The sequence below is a fragment of the Aythya ferina genome (assembly GCF_964211825.1).
Source record: "Aythya ferina genome assembly, chromosome: 19".
Lineage (NCBI taxonomy): Eukaryota > Metazoa > Chordata > Aves > Anseriformes > Anatidae > Aythya > Aythya ferina.
Window position 1 is genome coordinate 10109227 of NC_140309.1, and position 20116 is coordinate 10129342.

General features: G+C 38.8%; 1 protein-coding gene across 1 annotated transcript in view; it reads left to right on the plus strand.

Annotated features, from left to right (window-relative positions):
• The window catches only part of MED13 (mediator complex subunit 13), a 56589-nt gene that overhangs the window by 6121 nt on the left and 30352 nt on the right, over nucleotides 1-20116 (plus strand). The window contains exon 3 of the mRNA XM_084493569.1: nucleotides 7044-7212. Within this exon, the coding sequence (XP_084349695.1) occupies nucleotides 7044-7212 (169 nt within the window). The remainder of the gene's footprint in view (nucleotides 1-7043; nucleotides 7213-20116) is intronic.

A 20116-nucleotide genomic window follows, 5' to 3' on the forward strand; every position in this document is an offset into this window, starting at 1 on the left:
TATTTTTCCACCGAAACACTTACTGCTCATGAGATTGTTACCTGCGTCTGTGTGTAGATGTACCTGATGTCATGGTTTTAGCAGGCAGGTTTTTTCTCCTCTTAATTAAAAGGGGACATTATAATCTCTTAGAGCATGTTAGTCTGCTTCGTTCTTATATGACCAGAATTTGATAAAAATATTAATCGGCTGTGTTGTGGAGGAGATGGCTGAGGAGTGCCTGCACCTGCATTTTTTCTCTTTCCTGTTACACAAAATCTTAATGTGAACCTCATATAAGAAAGAATTATGGCTGAACCCAAACAATGTTATCTGACCTTTGTCATAGACCTAATGGATTTTTTTCATTGGTGGACAATTTCTGCTAGCAATTCACATTGCCCTGTTCTCCCCGTGATTGCTTGTTTCATTTTCAACGGGAAAGATAAATTACTTCCTGGCAGAAGCTTGTTACTTGCAAAATTGATTGGAAATTGTTTGCTGCTGATGGTTGAGGTGCTGCCTCATTTAGAACTTTGCTACCTCAGTAGGTGAGGAATTGCCCTGAAGACCTGAGCGAGGGAGGCACAGAGGGGTAAGAGCAGCCTGCTGCTGGCATGGCCTTCATAGCCCCCAGCAGGCTTCTCATAGGGAAGTGGGGCTTGGAAGAGCTGTAGTTAGAAATGTGCTGGGGTTAACAACTTTGATTCTGGCTTCCTTTGGCGTGAAACTATTCTTGTTAGGGAGAGGTCAGTATTTGGACAGTTTTTGTTATTTTTTTTTTGTGATTTGTAGTTTCAATGAATAATGGACGTTCAGTGTCTGGAACATATCCCAGTCATCAATCCTCAGAGATCTGAAATAAGGCACCCTTCAAGAATCTCTGTATCAAGTGCAGAAGTGTCTTCCCAAAATCACTTTTAAAAGGGAAAACGTAGGGTTTTGCAGGTGTGCATCTATGCTTATCACCTGTCTCTCTCAGTTCAGCTTGTGCATTCTAGAAGTTTTGTCTTTGCCCCAGAGATGTGTTTGAATGAGTGCTAGTGGCTATATCTGAATTCTCGTATCCAGCCTTGGATAACAGCCTTGTTGATGGTCAGGGATTGTTGTTGCCTGGGGGCATGTCAAAAGGAGACTTGTTCAGAGATGGTAATTGATCAGTAATATTGACTTCACTCAATCATTTTTTTTCTTTCCCTTCCCTAGGAAGAGACTTACGGTTTTCTTTGGAGTTACATACAATAAGTCTATTTCTCCCTCAACATAGCTAGAGGCAGGCAGAAGTTAGTGAAATGTTATTTTATCCTCCAACAATCTCAGAGGTTATGTTTTTGTTGTGACAGTGAGGCTTGATTATAGTAATTTCTGCAGCTCAGACCTTAAAGTAGGACATCTCATCAAATTTCAGAAGGCAATGGTCTCTCTCTGGTCTGATCAACAGTTTTATTAGATGAGTTCCCTTTTTTTTTTTTTTTTTGGTTTGTTTTAACTACCTATACATTTTTATATTGCTAGTAGATAGTTTCAGATTTGAAAGCAGTTGGGTATGAATTATGTACAAGACAGTCCCAAAGAACTGGTTACGTTTTGATGAATGCCCGGATAGGGGAATGCTTCAACGTGTCTTTGACCTTCAAGTTGCATCTCTTAAATGGTGGGCTATAAGGTGCCTTTTTCCTTCTGGTGTCTCTTAAATCCTGTTAACTTACTTTAAAGAGTTTTCTTTGTATCTGTCATACATCAAGTTAACCAGATTTTTGTTTGCTGAATGGTCTTCCTCACACTTCTGGGAGGGATAAATGCAATTTTGCAGCTGGCCTTGCTCAGTACAGGGAGCTTGGCTCATCTGTAGTGGATGCCAATGCTCCTGCATGTGTAATAAGAAAGCATTAAGGGTGTTCCTTGCTGTGTGGGGCACTGGTGTTTGGCATTCTTCTGTCCTCCGTGTCAGAGAGAGATGTGTCCTCTTCAGCAAAACTGCTGATGAGCGTTATGCAAAAATTATTGACTCAGACTTTGTAAAACTTCTGTGACTTGGTATGAGGACCAGCTCGAAGGAGGTGCTGAACTTTTTTTCCCTGTTTTCCCATTTCTACTGCCAAGCATGCATGTGAAACATATGTGGAGTAAGGTGAAAAATACTTTGTCATAGGAATGGATTTCGTGTCATATGCTGGTGTGAGGTACGATGTCACATGCGTAATGTACCAGCTCATTATGAGCCATGAGCCCATGATTGCTGAGGATAAGCTGGAACAAGGTATCTGCTTATGGTATTACTCAAAGGCAGCGTGCAGGAGGCTATTAGGGAAACACGCAGTGAAAAAGTTGTTCAGCTTTTCTTTCCTTATGGCCAAGTAAAAGAGCTCCACACCAGTGAAACTCAGAGCTTGCAAGTCCTGAAGGAAACTCGTTACCTTGTTATCCCCATAAGCCAGCACAGTTACAAACTTACTATATTGTAATACTTGTACATTTTTAGTCCGTGGAAAAAGAGGTCTGCTGGGTAGAGGAAAGCATAAAAACATGGCATGCAATGCTGGTGAAGGGCTGGCACTGCAAAAGCTAACTTACAGTGGTGCTGAATATTTGGAGGATGGTGTTTTGGATGGTAGCTCCTGTTTTGTCTTGTCTTTCAGTTGATGACATTTTGCGACTAGTTGGGGTAGCTAAAGTCTCTTCAGTGAATGTGGATGAGATACAGCCCTACAGTGGAAGTTGTCTGGCTTGGATTCTTAAGTTGGTATTTTGGAACTGTAATCAGCACTTTATAAACACAAAATGCTGCTTCTCACTTCTATAAGGGATATGAGCCCTTAAAACTGTAAAACTCTTTCATTAGGTTAACTGAATAATTCTCAGTTTGAGCAACTTTATTTAATATAAAGCATCTGGATTTAAAAATCTTTCATTTTCCCTTAAAGGAGACCTTTATTTACTATTCTACTATTGTATTTTTATAGTGTTGTATACAGCACCAATTTCACACTATTTTGCTTATTATACTTCCCTCGTAATCTGACGCTTCCATAGGAAGTGTGACTTGATTGTATAAATCAATTTTGCATCAGTCTATTCCTATAACTGGCTTGCTGTCAAGTGATGACAGAAAGAAAGCCCATGAAAGTAAGTAACACTTTTTAAAGATGCTTCTAAGTCATAATACAAGGAATGGATTTTTCCTCTGTGTAATTGAAGTAATGGGGGGGGGGGAATAATCCAAAGTGCTGGCTTGTCTGTGACTTGTTCCTTTGCATAGGTTATTTTTAGAGGTTCGTTGTGCATTAGGAAGACATTTTTAATGGCATGGAAAACATATTCAGCCTTTTCAGTAGGTGGTGCTTACTGGTATTTTGCTGGTATGGGCAGCTAGATGTTAAAAGGAAGGAGGAGGAAAATAGACATTCTTTAAAAGTGTTCTTGAAAATGGTATTTTTACTAGTGTATATTTCCATTAGTTTTTCTCCTAATTTTGTAGGTTCTTGTAAAGAAAACTCCACTTCATATATGGTGTAAAGAGGGAGGGAGGAAAACTCCTTATAGGAGGATAATGTGTATATATTTGTTTAATGCGTTACACAAATTTCTGCCACAGACCAGTTGGCCAGTTTGGACAGCTAAGAAGGCTAATCAAAAATAAAATGTTTGTAATCAAAATTAAAATATTTGTAACTTCCAGGTTGCCAGAGCACTTTTGTGGATATCACTCATCTGAAGTGAAATTGTGGCTTATCACCTTCTTAAAATGAATCAGCAACTCGTTTTGGTTTATTAGGACTACCAGGTTGAACATTTACCGTTATTCTGTTTAAAAAAGATTAGAAGACAAAAGTGTCTCTTCCTCTCCCTCCCATAAAAGGATTTTTAATGGTTTACTTTGCACAATTTGTATTAAGTAGGAGGATTCTTTCGGTTGTTGGGAAACAATAATTTAAATGAAGAAGCCAAATATTTGGGAGGCCTGAGCTGATGTATTTCTCCCCTTCCGTCCACCACCCTACCAAAAAGAGGGCTGGGCTGGGGCTGATCACTAAACAGGCTTCAAAAAGACGTAGAACTCTTACTGTTATTTTTCTGCATGAATTTGAATAATGTTCTGAAATGAGGGTATCTTTAACTGTGATCTTATTCAACCTTCCCTTTCTTTAGCAAGATGCACTTCAGCTTGATATTTTGGACCCCAGATGCTCTTCCTGATCAGCAGGCGTGTTTGTAGCATGCTGTCTTTTTAAATTCTAGAGTTTTAATTGTAATTTCCATCTAATGCCTTACACTTACCCCACATAACGTGCTCATCTTTTGCAATTCCTAAGGGCTCTCCTAGCTTAGTTTACTGCTGAAACAATGTTGTGGCAAGTTCTTGCACGTAAACTTTTGTTAGTAACGTGGTTGTCAGCACAACTATTAATGTTAAATGCAACGCTTAGTGCTTTGTAGTATCCTCTGAAAATTGAAACTTCTCCTTTGTGTCCACTGTATGACCATCAAAATGCAAGCTGTGAGTTACGCTTCGGTGTACGTGCGACTTCAGCAGCTTTCTTCTCATTGATATACTAATATGTCAAAACAAAATTAGGCAGAAAGTCTGGAAATAGCTCTTTGTTTCCTCCCATTATAGGCAATTGATGCAGGGGATGTTCTTAAAATCATTTTTTAAATTGCAAAAGCCATACAGAAACCAACTATTTAACCTTTGAAATGGTGTGGAGTTTATTGTGCAGTTAAAGTCCAATATCATTAAGCTTTGTAGTTAATGTTTGCTCTATTGAGCTGCTTGTTTGCCACCAGTTGAGCAGTATGTGCTGAGCAGCAAAGCTGCCTGTAGGACAGGGTTGCTCATTTGTGTGTGTCTACAAATCTCTGAGCTGGGGAGAAGGTGTCCTCTTGGCACCAGGGTTTTATACCCTTTGACTTTGGACCTTTGTTGCTTTTTGTTGCAAGCTTCTTCTCTGCTGTTTCTGTAGTGAGTTACTATATTATAGTGTAGCTTTGCAGTTAGAAAAACAAGCTTTGGCTGAACTTCTGCAGTGGAGTAGGGTGGAAGGGGAAACTCAGGGTGAGGTCTCCTAGGAAATGCAGTTCCTTGCTTTTCCGTGTCTTCACCAGAATTATTTAATGTCATGATTCATCTGCAGTGATGTGCACCTCTTCATTTAGAAATTATGGGGCAGGTCTGTTTATGCTGCTTCTATCCCTCAGAGAAGGATTCTGGGACAATGAGTAATTTTCTATAACTCGCAGTAGAAATCTGGTGTGGAAATGTACATTTATTTGTCTGGAATCTGGCAATACGCAGGTATGGTCCCCACGTTCTAGTTGCATTAGCATCCTGAAATTCCTTTCCCTGACATCCTAGACACTGTTTATTGTAACGATCTGTAGAGTTTCTTTCTAAATAAAACTCTTAGGTGTTTGGTTTTCTCCATGCTCTCTAATTTAAGGATATTGAGACTTTACTTAATACTATTGCAACCTTTTAAGCTTCTAAGTGGCTTCCAGATAAAGGTGAAGGGGCTTATTTCAAAGGGGGTTTTAAAATGCAAGGACTTGGCTGCATTACTGGGGTTTTCTGACCATGAAGCAAACCAGTGGAAAGCTGTTAGAACCAAAATGCTCTCTGAAGGAGGTGAACAGGCAGGTTGCTGTTGTAAGACATCGTATGTGGAACTTAATCTGAACCCAGGCCTCACGCCTTGGAGGCGAGAAGGCTCAGGGGGCAGTAAATAAGGGATATGAGCAACCTGTTCTAACTTGGAACTCCGAGTGAGGGTGGGAGCAAGTGACCTCCACAGGTCCCTTTCAGCCTAAATCATTCTGTGGCTACCCAGAGACTGAAGTAAAAATCCGTCTCCTTATCTACGTCAGGCAGGCTGGTAGCCTCTGCAGTTACTGAGTATAAAAGCGATGGCGGTGTAAGAAGAACTGTGCTAGGTTAGTCCAAGGTGAGCAGTAGGAGATCCTTAGGGGTACGTCAAACGTGATGCACAAGGAACGTAGGCACAAAGGTAAGGCCTGATTGCCAGTAATGTAAGGACAAGATCTTGAGTTTCCTTATATTATCTTCCAAATTCCCATGTTGATGGGAATGAATGACACCATGTGTGCACTGAGAGAGGTTACAGGATCCTTCAAGTGTCCCTCACTTTACTCACGTATTGTGGCTGCCTTTGTAATTCCTTGGGCCGGTGCGTGGACTTCGAGGGCCCGCAGACCGTGTTCGAATTCTGATCGCAAGCCAGAGTGGTTAAAGAGATTACAGCATCTTGTAATGAATCTCGCTTTCCGATTTGGCAAATCAACTTGGCTTGTGTAAGTTGGATTTCAGGCCTGTGTTTGATTTGTGGGGCGTATAAGATCTCAGCGTTTCACTTCAGAATTGCACCACTATGAACTGGGCCTTGTCTTTCAGCTCGCTGTTCTATTTACATGCATAAGTGTCTTATTTTGTTTGTTCTGGGTCTTAAAAAATAACTAAAATAATAAATACAGTTGTGCATATCTTCTGGGGAAAAGGTTTAGGTTGTTCCTACTAGTGTTGTCTGAAGCCGGGTGGTGTTCCCTCCCCACTGCCCCCCCTTCCTCATTAGCAAATGGATGACCATTAAGGGTCAGTTAATCATTGATATATGTGCCTGGCTCTTCAGTCAATGGTACCTAAAGACATAAGGATATATTAAAAATCTGGCTTTGGGCAATTTTTTTTTTTTTAAAGTATAACTATCAGCTAACTTTTCAGGTACATGTACGTAGCTCAGACCACTCAAAACATGAGCCACCTTGCAAATAGATCAGCAGATACAGTGTTTTTGCAGACTGCAACATGTAACTTACTGGTGCTACTTGCTCCTTTTGTTTACCAGCAGCCTTTTTTTTTTTTTTTTTTTGTGGGGGGGAGATCTATAACATGAGTAGAATTATCTGAAAGTTACAGGCTTTTTGTTTTTGTTATGCTGTGAATATCTTAAGAGCTCGTGGGAGAGGAAAGAATTCTATGATATGTCTAGTACATGAAATAATAGGATGTAATTCAATGTTAACTTCTTTTTTTCTCCTTTGCCTTGTAGAAGAGGAAGATGGTGTTTGGGAGAACGGACTTTCTTATGAATGTCGCACTCTACTTTTCAAAGCCGTTCACAACCTGTTGGAGAGGTGCTTAATGAATCGGAATTTTGTGCGCATTGGGAAATGGTTTGTGAAGCCCTATGAGAAAGATGAAAAACCTATAAACAAAAGGTAGGATGTTCTGTTTTGCTTTATTAAAGAAGCTGTAGGGTTTATTTAAGCTTCGTGCTAGAAGAAATCTTTAATTAAGAGCACTCAATGTATGGCTTGTTTGAGATCCTGGATCCCTGATCTTTCTTGTTTTTCTGCCTTTTCGGAGTTCTTCAAAACTTCCTTATGACAAAGGGAGGTAATACCGCACTTAATAGTCCATCTCTCCTCTACTCATACTCTTACACAGACCATGGATAAGAGAGATGTCAGAAAATAAGCTAAAGTTTTCTAGAAATGAAGAAAAGGGTAACTGTGAGGAGAGTCTTGCTCTGAAATTCCCTGTATAGTGATGGGGACTAATTCTGATTGTAAATACTACTTATTCTTTGAGAAATCGGGGTCTAGAGAGCTATTTGCAGGCTCCATGTGTGGTTTAGATAAATTGCATCATACAGTAGTCTTTGAGAAGAGAGTTTGTCAGCTCCTGGTCAGAAAGCAGGTTGCATCTGGGAACACTGGTGCTAGAGGAATGCATATGGCTCCCACATTGAGGGGGAGGAGGGCGAGAAGCAAATTTCTGATCTAGATTGGAAGAACTTCTTCGCATGGTTCTAACATGGTTTGACACGGTCTATGTTGCCTAGCAATAAATAATGAAATGAATAAAAACTAGGTTAGCTGGAACAAGTTTAATCTCTGTTCCCAAATCAGCTTTTAAAATCCAAAGTAATTTAAAGCTTAGAGAATGTGTTTTTTTTTGTGTGTGTCTGTGTGTATGTGTTAAATCTTGCATGCAGGAAATTTTGAGATCAGTGGCTTTGCTTTTTGGGTGTGGAGTTGGCCTTTGTTGGCATCTTCTGTAATAAATTTAACTTGAAAGAGGGCTAGAGCTGTTTTGGAGCAAAAGAAGCAGAAGCACATGTTTGTGTGTGTTTCTGTTAGTTGTGAACTGCTGCTTTTAATTTATACATAAAGTTGTCCTTTAGTTCTAGGCATCTCTTTCTCCATCCTATTCGGGGCAAATGTCTCCTCTCAGGGGTGTCCTTGCCCATCCATTTCTTCTGTTTGTTGGTGCTATAAATCAATAGTAAAGAGTTTACTTTTAACTATTTAGACTGATAGCATCTTGGCACGCTCTGGGCTTTCCTCATTTGAGGAACTGGTTTTCCAAATTGCCATTTGAAACCAGCATTAGTTATGTCATGGCATCTCTTACAGTAATTCTATAAAGCTCGCAGCAACAGCTGGAAAAGCTGATGAAACCTTTTAAAATAAAATAGCAGTATTTGTTTAATTTGGAAACTATAATTCATTCTTTTCTTTTCTTTTCTTTTTTTTTTTTAAAAAAAAAAAAAAAAAAAACTCAGAAAGTCAGGGTGGTTGATGGGAATAACTAAAAGAATTGTGTGCTTACCTTCAACGCAATTTCATCATAAGTAGTCCAGAACTAGTGGAGAAGTAGGTAGAAAGATAAGACAGATCTGTGTTAAACAGCTTCCTTGTAGAGAAAGCTGTTTCCTACCAGGTACCAGCTGATATTTTGAGTAGAGATTTGTATGAAATAAAGGGAGGGAAGCAGTTAACAGATGTGCATATTCCTGGCTTATTTTGCTTGCCTCTTATGTATATTCCTAGAAGTTTGATCTATACTCTCTGTAAATTCAGGCTGGTTGGAGGGATCCATTCAGGCCCCTGTTGATCCCTGCAACTTTGTGCAGAGTGGAGCCCAAGGGAGTGAAACAACTGCTTTGTGATACCAGCCCTGCAGCTGGGAAGCTTCTGGGGCTGAGGAAGAAGTGTCAGGTGGAATGATTTGGGTGGATTTTGGTCTCTTGCATGAATTCAGAGGCTCTTGTAGTCAAAAGGGACATTTCTCACTGAGTGTTAAGCATGACACTGCAGCAGAGCACAAGACGCTTGCTCAACATAAAAGGGCTTGCAGCCAGCCTGGAAAATGCCCTTAATGTTGCACCTAGGGTCCTAATATGTTTTTTAGTAGACAGCTGGCATTAAGGCTCTGTAGGAGTGTCAGAGCTGTTTAGGTTTGGTTAGTTTTAGACCAATTTTTGTGTTTTTTTTTCCTTTCTTAGTATTGGTCTTGATGATTAAATGGATCTTAAGTCCATCTCTTCTGTAGGTGTGGTGAGTTAATTAAAAAAAAAAAAAAACACACTATCAACACCTCCACAAAGCCATGCTTTTGTATGTGATTATGGATATGCTTATTTTAAGAATCAGAACACTTTTGAATCTACGTTTTTGTCTTTTTTGGCACTTTTTCTATTTTTCTATCTTTCTAGTAATAAGAGTAGTGATTCATAATGCTGATTTCATAAGCATGTTGTACTTGCTTCTTGATGTGGGAAGAATAGTCTTTTTCAGAAGACTTTGTTTTTTTCCTCTGTTATATTTTAATTTTACATATAAATATTTCCTTCCCAGGAAAGTAGTGCTCCTCTTGTGTGGAGGCAGCCACAGATGAATGTGGCAGGTATTGGATCTGTCACGGGGAATGAAAGACTTTTGTTCAGAAAGGTTGTAATTACTTCCCTATATTGCCTGTGCAGATTAAACGTATATCATTCTTATGGAAGAAAAAATTACCATGTGATGATGTTGGCGTATCTTTATTCCTCCTTTCCATCTTAGGAAATATTAAATAGCGGTGGAAGTATAGGAAGAAAGTGCCTATGCCCAAGAGTAGGAAGGATTTTCCCTGTAGTGGAAGGGAATGAATGGTGCCTTGCTTCCTTTCAGCCCTTGTTACAGTTACCTTGAGTAACTCATCCTGTAGTTAGGATTGCTTTGTTTTCTTTGGGCTGTTCTTTGCATTAACATTCAGAAACCCAGAGTATAGAACTCGCATGCCTATATAATTTAGAGATGATTATTATGCTGGGTATGAAATCTGCTACCAGTCTACTTCAGATCATAGTTTATACTACCCTGTACTTTGGGACTTGGCTAGTTACACTGCAGATTGGCTGTCTGTTATAACTACAGATTTAGATAAGGCTGGTTGCTCTTGCCGGCAATCTTAAAGACTTGGATTAGAGACTCAGTAGTCAGTGCTCTTGACTACGAAGGGAACTCGTTAGTGTGCTTTTTGGAGCTGTGGGTGACTGCTGTGCAGAGCCTCAGTCCCACTTTTTCACTTCCTTTCTCTCTGAAGGATGTGCAAATGGAGCTATTTCTTTCATTTGCAGTTGTTCCCATCTGAATTTTTCCGAGTTCAGTTTGAAAGCACGTGGCTTCAGCCTGCGTGAGGCTTCCTGGTGTCCCAGCTACAAAAGGCAGCGTTGGGTTTTTTTTGTGTGTGTGGTGGTGTGGCAGGGAACTAAAGGGCTGTTTGTTGTTGTGCTGTGTGGTGTGCTCACCTCACACGTGGGGTGGCGGAGCAGGAGGCCCGTGAGACATGAGGGTGTGATTTCTAATGGGTGTTTGGCTGGGATGACAGGTCCTCAGGCAGCCGTGGCTTCCTGTCTGTTGCTCTCTTGTTTTTCTCCCTGCGTAAGATTTTTTTTTTTTTTTTAAATATAAACACACCACAACCTTCACTTCTTCATTTTTCCATCAAATTTTTTTTTTTTTAATTTTTAAGAGGACAGTCCATAATGCTCATGAGCTGATGCCACCGTGATATGTGAACAAATAACCAAGGAAGTAAGAATTAATTGGTTTTAGATGGTCACTCTTCAAAGATGCTTATGATGTGACTACTAAAACTTACTAATCTAATCTTAATGTTAAACCTTTTTAATGTGTTTTTTTTTTTTTTTTTTTTTTTTTTTTTTTTTTTTTTTTTTTACTGAAGAGGCAAAAACCAAACCAAAACCAAAATGCCCCACCAAACCCCCTTGAATGTTTGCGTTCTGCAGTCACATGCTGCATGTTGACAGGGCTGCAAGGTAATAACCATGACCTGCTCTTCCCTCCCTCCCTCTCACCCCCTACTTCCCCCAGTCTAAAACCAGCGTTGGGAAAAGTGAGACAGACATGTATTTGGTGAAACTTGATCTGCTCGAACAAGTCACGGTTGCCGTGCCCGAGGAAACTGTCTGAGGTTTTTGAGTACGCTAGTTCCACTTCTGTTTGGAGAGGGAGTAGGAATGGAGTAGGGAACTCCAAGAAGTGTGTGCACGGTGTTATTTTTTTTCTGTATTGTTCTTAATTTTTAAGCAGGTGATTCTCAAAGTTTTCAGGATGGGGGTCAGCCGGGATGATGGCAGAATAAAAGACTAAAGAGAAGGTTTTGTTAATGGCCTTATTTTTAACCAAGCAGGGAAAACATGATTGCCACAATATTTGACACATTTTTTGTCAATCACTTAAAGTAAGGTGGATTACAGAAGCTCCATAATGTGGTTTAAATAACAACATACTAAATCACAAAGTTTTCTTCCTTTCCAACCTATCGTGTTGTTGTAACATTCAGAAATAGCAGTGTGTGATTTCTTCAAAACTCCACGCTTTGAATGTGAGAGGCAGAGACCGTGATCTGCTGCATCCAACTGTCTCCCTTCTCTGCTTAGACTGCTCAAAGGCGGCCTCTGGATGAGGCTTTGCCTCCTGCCAGCTGGATGATAAAATAGTTGTGTATAACTAGTATAAATATGATTAGGGAACTCGTTAGTTTAAACACTATTGTAGATAAAGTTCCATAATAAAGCTTAAGTTTGATATTCCTAATGAAAATAAAAGTACCAAGGACTTATGTGGAGCATGTCTGCTGAAGTTTTTTAGATAATAAGTGCAACTTGCTGAATTTTAACACAACTGAAATGCCGGTAAGCAAATAATTGAGCAATATTGATCTGGTGGGATGATCTGATCGAAGACTGGAAACTCAGAACTCCAAGAACTACTACATTATTTGTATGGTTGCTTTTTTTCTTCTCCTCCTTTGAAATAGGAAATAAGGAGTTGCTCTGGGTAACTACATGTTTACTTTAAAAAAAAATGTTTCCTTAAAAAACAAAACAGAACAAAAAAAAAAACCCACCAACAACAAACCAAAACACAACAAAGCAACAAACCCTCCCCCCAACCCAAACACAAAAAAAGAACACTTGGAAAATTGTAAGTGATAAGCTTATCATAGCTTACAGAATAAAACTTGCTGCACAAGTTTCACAAGTAATGCTGTTTAACCTTAGCCTAGGTATGGGCTTATATAATGCAAGTACATGACTTCAAGGGAAATGACTGCTGGAAAATATATAGACACCCACAAAATATTTTAGATATATATAAATATTTTTTTCTCTACCTTATCTTACCAAGAGGAAGAGGTAAAACTATCCACAGTGGATTCCTTTTGTGAGTGTGTTGGCAATTCTTCAGTATCAAATGGCCATGGCTGGGGCTGGGGGTGTGAGCAAATTTTTCTTGATAGGGACGTAGTAATTACTGCCTACTGCAGAAATGTTTATGTTGATAATGTAACAGCAGCTACCCTGAACGATTGGCTATTGTCTGTTTGGTCTTTGCTGCCCTTAAGAGAAAGCGAATATTATGTTTTGGGTCTTAAGCCCACGTTCCTGCCTCATCCTGCTGTTTGGCTACCTTTTTCCTATTTCCCAGGGGGTCGTCTTTTGATAGGAATTGACACGGTTTTTCTTGCTTCCTCTAGAAGGATGCTCTGAGTTATTTTTTATTATTATTTTAAGGAACAGAATGAGGAGATTCCTGGATGCTGAAGCTCAAAACTTCTTCGTGATTGAGAGTTAACTGCCCAAGTACATGTAGTCATGGGCTTTGCCTTTATTTCTATATATTTAATTTGAAACCTTGATAGCTGAAATCAAGTAGTTCTTCCTTGATACTGTTGGGGTATTTTCTGTAATCTATGAAGTCTGCTCAACTGCTTTTGCTGTGTAAATTTCCTACCTACATTAGTCTTTAAATCAAACAATGTCAACATTTTTTTTTCTTTTACAACAGCTCTAATGAGGCTGTTCTGGCATCGTGTACCGGCAGGAGAGCAGGTGATGTTTTTCCTTTTACTGTAGACAGCTGGAATTGAGAGCTGCTGTAAGTAGGACAGTGCAGGATAAACAGCAGGAGCTGAGAGCATTGATCACATGATTGTCTCTTTGGAATATTGGGTTGCTACAGAGACTACAAGCAGACAAATTTAGCACTTTACATCACAAAGCAGTTTTCTCTTATTTAGCTTAAGTTACAGTGGTAGTTGATTCGTCAGGAAAAACTGAAAGTGATATTTGGCTTGTAACAATGAATCTATGCTGTTTGTTCACTGAGCAACAAGGTAGCACTAAAACCATACAGATAGGTCAAATTTTATTAAATGAACATTTTGTAACGCATTTCAGTTTTCAGCTTTGAAAACACCTGGCTTACCAAGACGTTTATAAACGTTTCAGAATGGGGCAGAGCCATAAATTGAAAACTGTTGCTTTGAAATAGACTAATATCTAGCTATTATCAGTTTTCCAAATATATTCTGGATTCTTATTCTTTATAGCACGTGTGTATTTCCTTGTGAAAGCATAAGCTCAGATAACTGAGATTTGTATCCTGAATAATGAAAGGCTGGTAAAATACAAGGTGACAGCTTTATTAGTCTCGTACGAGTTCAGAAATACAGGAATACAAGCCAATTCTTTTCGTAATATTTCTTATAATTGTTGTATCTGCAGAAATACGCACAATTGTGTGTGTATATAGATGTATCTAAAGTTCTGGTTGCATTCTGAAAGAATCAGCTTTGCTTATATGGTTTTAATATGCAAAAATATGTATTTTTATTTCAACCTTGTTTTTATTGGGATGAAACTAAGCTCAACAATGACAGCAATAGCTAAATGTGGAAGCCTTTAAGGTGAATATAATGTTCTGGCATACAGGTTACTACATTTCTATTTGTTTTAGTGCACACAACTTGGTTATGGAATAAACAAATACATTTTTTTAACTTGCTGTTCCAGTGAACTTCAAAATATCCTTAGCTATGTGAAAAATATTTTGTAGAGCCTTTGACAGTAGTCATTAATGATGTGCTTTGAACTGGAAGTTTTTCTACTTTGCTATTAGCTATGTTTTTTGCTTTGTGTTATCATCAAAATCAGCTTTCTGCTATATTTACCTTCATGACCATAGGGAGTTACTCAGAGATGCTTAGAAAAATGTCTGCTGTTCCATCTCTTTGTCAGTAGTTAGAGAAGCATCTGTATTTGGAGATACTATTACGGCATGTTAAGATAGAATATGTAACTTGCTAGAAAAATGTAGATGTGCATTTGGTTAGATCTCTTTGAGCCTTCCCGTTAAGGATATTAATGCCATTGTGTCTGCATGAAGTGCAGACCCTGTGATAGGGGCTGATACAAACCCTGATGTTATGGGGAAACTTGTAGCCAACGGCAAGAAAGGCATGTTTGTGAATTGATTAATGACGATTCAAACTCTTAGCATAGAAAGTCGTGCAGCAATATAATGAGTATGTGTGTTAGCATGTTCTTCCTATTCTGTTTAACTCATGCCATAGCACTTGAAAGAACAAACAAATCAGAGCACATACCCCAAAACAAAACAAACAGAAAAACAAAGCTCCTGAACTATTTCAGAATTTGTGTACCTGCCTTTTGATTTTTTCTTCCATTTCTTAAAACAAACAAACAAAGAAAAGAAACAAGGGAAAAATCCCCAAACCACCACGTGTTTTTCCTGGCAACATTTTTTTTTTTTTTGATGCCGCATTAACGTAACGATCTGACTTTAGCATTTTCCTTATCTTCATGTTTTGCTTATTACGGCAAATACATATTTAAATTCCAGTTCTTTTCTAGTCTGAATGAAGATTGTGGAGTCTCGTCATTGAGGATTATGGCACGGTGAGCAGAGATTGAAGACTCCATCTTTAAAATTGCTGGTGAAGCAGTGCAGGTGTGAAGGTGGCTGCGTAGAAAGCTGCTCTTCATTAGCGCACTGCAGTGTTCTGGCTATTCCTGGAAGATGGATGCAGTCACAAAGAACTGTTCTGAACAAGCACTTACAAAGAAAAGGTGGTAGATGGGTTGTCTTGAGGGAGTTGCTTCTGCTTTTCTTCCGTTAGCTCAGAAAGCCTCAAGTGGCTTGGCAGCTTCCCTCTTTCTTCTCCATGATGAAAAGCCTCGAGGCTTGCCTGACAGAGAACAAAGCGTAGAGCGTAGCGTAGAACAGAGGATGATGGCAGCGTGTGTTGAGCATGCGGTCAGGTATGGAATTCCTCTAGACTTATTCTTTGGCAGTTGTTTTATTTGCTATTCTCTGCTCATTGCTATAGTGTTATTTTTCAAACAGGTTGGGGGGGGTACAGGTGAATAACTGAACACGAAGGGGTTTTCTTTCCCGAAGAACCTATTTAACTGTAAGACTGTGTTTTCCAGCCCAAGAATTTACTAGACAAGGCAACTGTCACCTTTCTAAAAATAAACTTTTTTGATAATATACTGCCTGTAATAGGCTGTAGTGAAGAAGAACTATTTGGAGATGCTTTTATTTGGGCAGTTGCGATGCATCAGTTGGGAGCTGTCAGGTCAATTGATGATGATGATGACTGTTGTCAGCCAGTCATGATATATATTGATTCTTGGTCAAAATGCCCCAAAGGATTCAGGGTGTTGGCCAATGCATTCCAGCTTTTAGCAAACACTTTATAACAATCAGAAATAGTGAACAGTATTAATAAGACTTATAACTCTTATCTCTGCTGTGTTGGTGCTCCTAAATGAAGTGTTCTGCCTGATTGAAAGGGAAATGGTAGAAAAGTAATTATGCAAGTCATTAGTTCTGGGAGAATAATTTAGCTTTGCAATGTCCATTTTCCTCTTCTAGGAAATGGGAATAGAAAAATACATAGTGAGAATATGGTAAATATTTTGTTATGATTGCCGGTGCTCTGACTTGGTTAGCCACTCGGATCAACTTGGAAGTAATTTGCAGACAATCTAGGAAAAAATGCGAGAGCTATAAAAACAAAGAAACATTCTCTCTTTGAGGCATTTGAATGCTTTTTTGACTTTGCTATCAAATGTGGTATAGGGTTTCTTTAATTGCAGACTCCTTTGTTGCTTCTGATGTTGCTGCAGTCTCCTTGCCTTTCAGCCATAGTGCGGTGCTGACTTGAAGTATGTAATCTAGTGAAGTGTGGATTAGTGAGGTTCTAATGCAGCTAATGTTTGTGAAGCACTTCGAAGACATAAAGCTCTACAGAAGTACTAATGTGGAGAAGGAAAAAAAAACAACAGACCTAATTATCTTTTTATCAAGGAGGCATTTTCAGATTTGCTAATGGAGATGCAGAAACCTCATGTATATGTAAATTTCAGCGTGCTTTTCCCCTCCTTCACTTCAGTTTCTCTTAGAAAGGTAGAAAAAGAAATTTATTGAAATTGTCCACAGTGGTTTCCATTCCTTTTCACATAGAATTGTAATCTCTTGTCTCTGAAGGATCTTTTTTCTTTTTGATGTTGAAACTCACTGAGTTCTGGTGTGTTCAGATCAAAATTCGTACAGAATGTTCAATCTGGTAACACTTCATAACGTTTGTATCCAGAGATCAGTTACCAGTGTTGGACACTAGATTTTTAATAGTTAAGGTCTGTAGTTAGGCCTTTAATGAAATCAATTTATATTTAGAGTTGAGGAAGAAAATGATATATTTGAGAAATACGGTTTCGTTTTCAGAATTTTCTGTTTAAAATTTTGTCCTCTGCTCTTCAATATGCACACGTGACAATACTTGATTGTACTGTAGAACTAAAAAAAAAAAAACATTAAAAAAAAGTGGAGAATCAATAGTACCTTTAAGACAGGCTTTTTAGGAGGGGCATCTGTCTCACCCCTGTGCATATACGACAAAAGTTGTGAGCATTGTGGTATAGGTTTTCTTTATACTGCAGTCATGAGACGCTCTGCACAAATTATCTAGTGATCTTCCGAGGTACTTGGAAAAAAAAAAAAAAGTCCCCAAATAAAAGCATAGGATGAACTCTGTATTAGTAGGCAGGAAATCACCGATTTTCTGGGTTTGTGTACTTGACTAAATTGTGAAAGCAATTTGCTTATTTACCCTGAAGTGAAATGCTTTTTGACCAACTAAGTGGACTTGCTAAATTCTGAAGGGGCTCCTGTCATTTTTACTTAATTAGGATTTTTGTCTGCAGTGTGAGCCATTGAGAACAGGAGAGGAAGTTAGACAAGTGGTGGAATTTAATAGCTTTTGGAAAGGTTTGAGAAAATTTCTCCGGAGCTGAGTTTGAGGTAGCATTGTGTGCTACCAGTGAATCTCTGGAAACTTAGAGAGCTGGAGAATGTGCAAATGTATCAATAAAAAGAAATATAAACGTAATAAAAAGCATACATGTTTATGGGTTTCTTGCTTAGTCCATAAAATAGTGTATGTAGGGACAGCTAGTAACTTAGAGCTCTGCTTCTACCTTTCCTACCACCTTTCCTCCATTCCTTTGCAAAGAGCTTTGGTATATTTCTGCTTTTTTATTGTAATAATTCTTCCTTGTATTCGTGGGGACTTTTTTTTCCATAAGCATTAATTTTGTAACACAGGGTTGATGGTGTTAAATGGGAAGAAACAGTTCCTGAGCGTGACTAGTTAGATGAAATTTAATGCTGTGTCTGAATTCATAAAATATCAGTTTTGCCTTTGCTAACTTTGAGTTAAGATGACTCGTTTTCAGGATGTACCACGTGGAAATTTTTCCCTTCAGTTGAGTTTAAGGACAGCAGTATTTCGCTGTGTGTTCCGACTACGAAACAATCACATTCTGTTGTGCATAAAATGACTTCATTGCACCTACCAAAACGAAAATTGAAGGTGATGTGCCTGATTTTTCTGTTAAATTCATACGCAGAATTAGTGAACAATCTGCATTGAGACTTTCAAATCAATTGTAGCGTAGTGGATCTGCTTTCCTCCGGTACAAATAGTGCGCTTGCAGCTTTCATGCTAAAGCTGTTTGAATGATGTCAGTGCCAACAATGGCCACTGTCTTACTTCATTATTTTGTTGGAAACTTCCCTCCTGCTCAATGGGGGGAGGGGAGATGTCTTTTTTGTATTATTTTCTTCTTTTTTTTTTTTTTTCGATTTGGCTTTTGCATGATGACCTTGAATTTTCCTTGCTACTACTTAGGAGTAGCTGTGCAGTGCAGTGAATTGACATGCTTCTGTTATCATGCTGATGCTTCTCTTTGTCTTGGTTTATCTGAATTCTCTCAGATTATGCTACAGATGTCTGCCCTTTATCTGCGCAATAATGTAGCGTTAACTAGAGACATAGCTTAATCTCATTTAAAGTGTCTTTAAAGAATATGTGCTTTTAACTCTTCCTCATACTAAGCTTCTGTATTGCTATCTGTCACCTGGAGCCAACAGCACCATCCACTATTTCACCTTAAACCACGCAATATTTTGAAAATAAAATTCAATTTGACAAGATGAGTCTTTAACTATTTGCACAGGGATTAAAGTTTAATCAGATTTCTATATAGCAACTTTGTGGTGTTTGCTAACTGTGTGACTTTGCTCGAACTTGAAATCATCAACAAGATGCTTAGCTCCATCGTTCCCAGATTTTGGAAACCACTGTTGTTGAGATGCCTGAGCAGTTTACTTCCTCTGCAGGGAACACACCGTCCTGAGCTAGATTACTGAATAATTATGCTAAGTAGTGGTCAGTGAGTATGACAGTTCACTTGTATCTCTGCATCCTGGCTCTTTATGTTATTTAAAAATAAAATAAGTAAAACTGAAGAGCAGATCAGTGTAGCACCACTGGCTTTTGAAGCACCTTGAAAATTGTCCCGGTCTAGTCAAGGCCACCCCCTCCAGAGCGGTTTCTGTTGAGTTCTCTTCACGGCCAGCTTTAAGATACTGTAATAAAAAGCGTGGTGCTGCACTTCTGTTCTGCCTTCAACTCTGTAGGTTTTCTCATCCTTGAAGTCTTCTAGGTCCCTTACTTTAAATCTGTTGGTAGTTGAGGCCACGTATTTTACACTGTAGTTTTCTTCTCATTGCAGTGACCGCCCTGGTGGCTGCTCTTTGAGTCTTTAGAGTGAGAGTCCGGAAGCCACCTTATCTCTGTTTCCATAGATTGAATGGATTGTGCCAGCTCCAGAAACAATTTTTTTCCTTTTTCAGAAATGCAAAATCTGTTTTTTGTTCTCGCTAAAAAGTCTATAGACTAAAATTTCACAAAGAGTATGCACGCAGTGCTGGTGTTGATGGGGTCTAATTTTATTCTTGGGGCAGAAAGTGGTGTTGCATTGATGTGGTCTTTTTAGGCTACGGTAGTTCATGGAGTGTCTCTTCCATTTGACCTTGCAAAAATGCACTAGCATCTGCTATTTTGGCTCACTTCATTTAGTCTTGTTTCCCTTCACTTGTTTCATTTCTTTTCCTGAGACTGAGCAGGTGCTTGATGCTGCCCTTCTTATAGAAAAGGATTTATTTTCTGTATAGAATTTTATGAAGTATTTCTAAGGTTCTCCTTGACTTTCATTCTTCTGTTACAGGAATGTTGGACCTAATCTAATGTCCAATGTAAACAGCATCTTGCTTTTGCACATCTGTTCCTTTCCTATGGGAATCTATTGGTCTGGCTGACACTTGAGATGACTTGTAGCTATATAACTTAAAATCGTTGTGCATGTACAACTTTCTTTTAATTATTGAAAACGTGATTTTTCAGATGGAATTAGGTATTGAAATGTACTATTCCTGCAGCATGCTGGCAGGGTTCTGCTTTTATTTCCTTCACAATCTCTTCCTGCCCTTTAAAATGGTGAAATACATTTCACACGAGCCATCAAAATGATTTAGATGTAACAGAAAATATTTTCTTAGTTGTACTTGCAGGTGTTTATATTTTTGTAACAAAACACAGCATAGCTGCAAATAT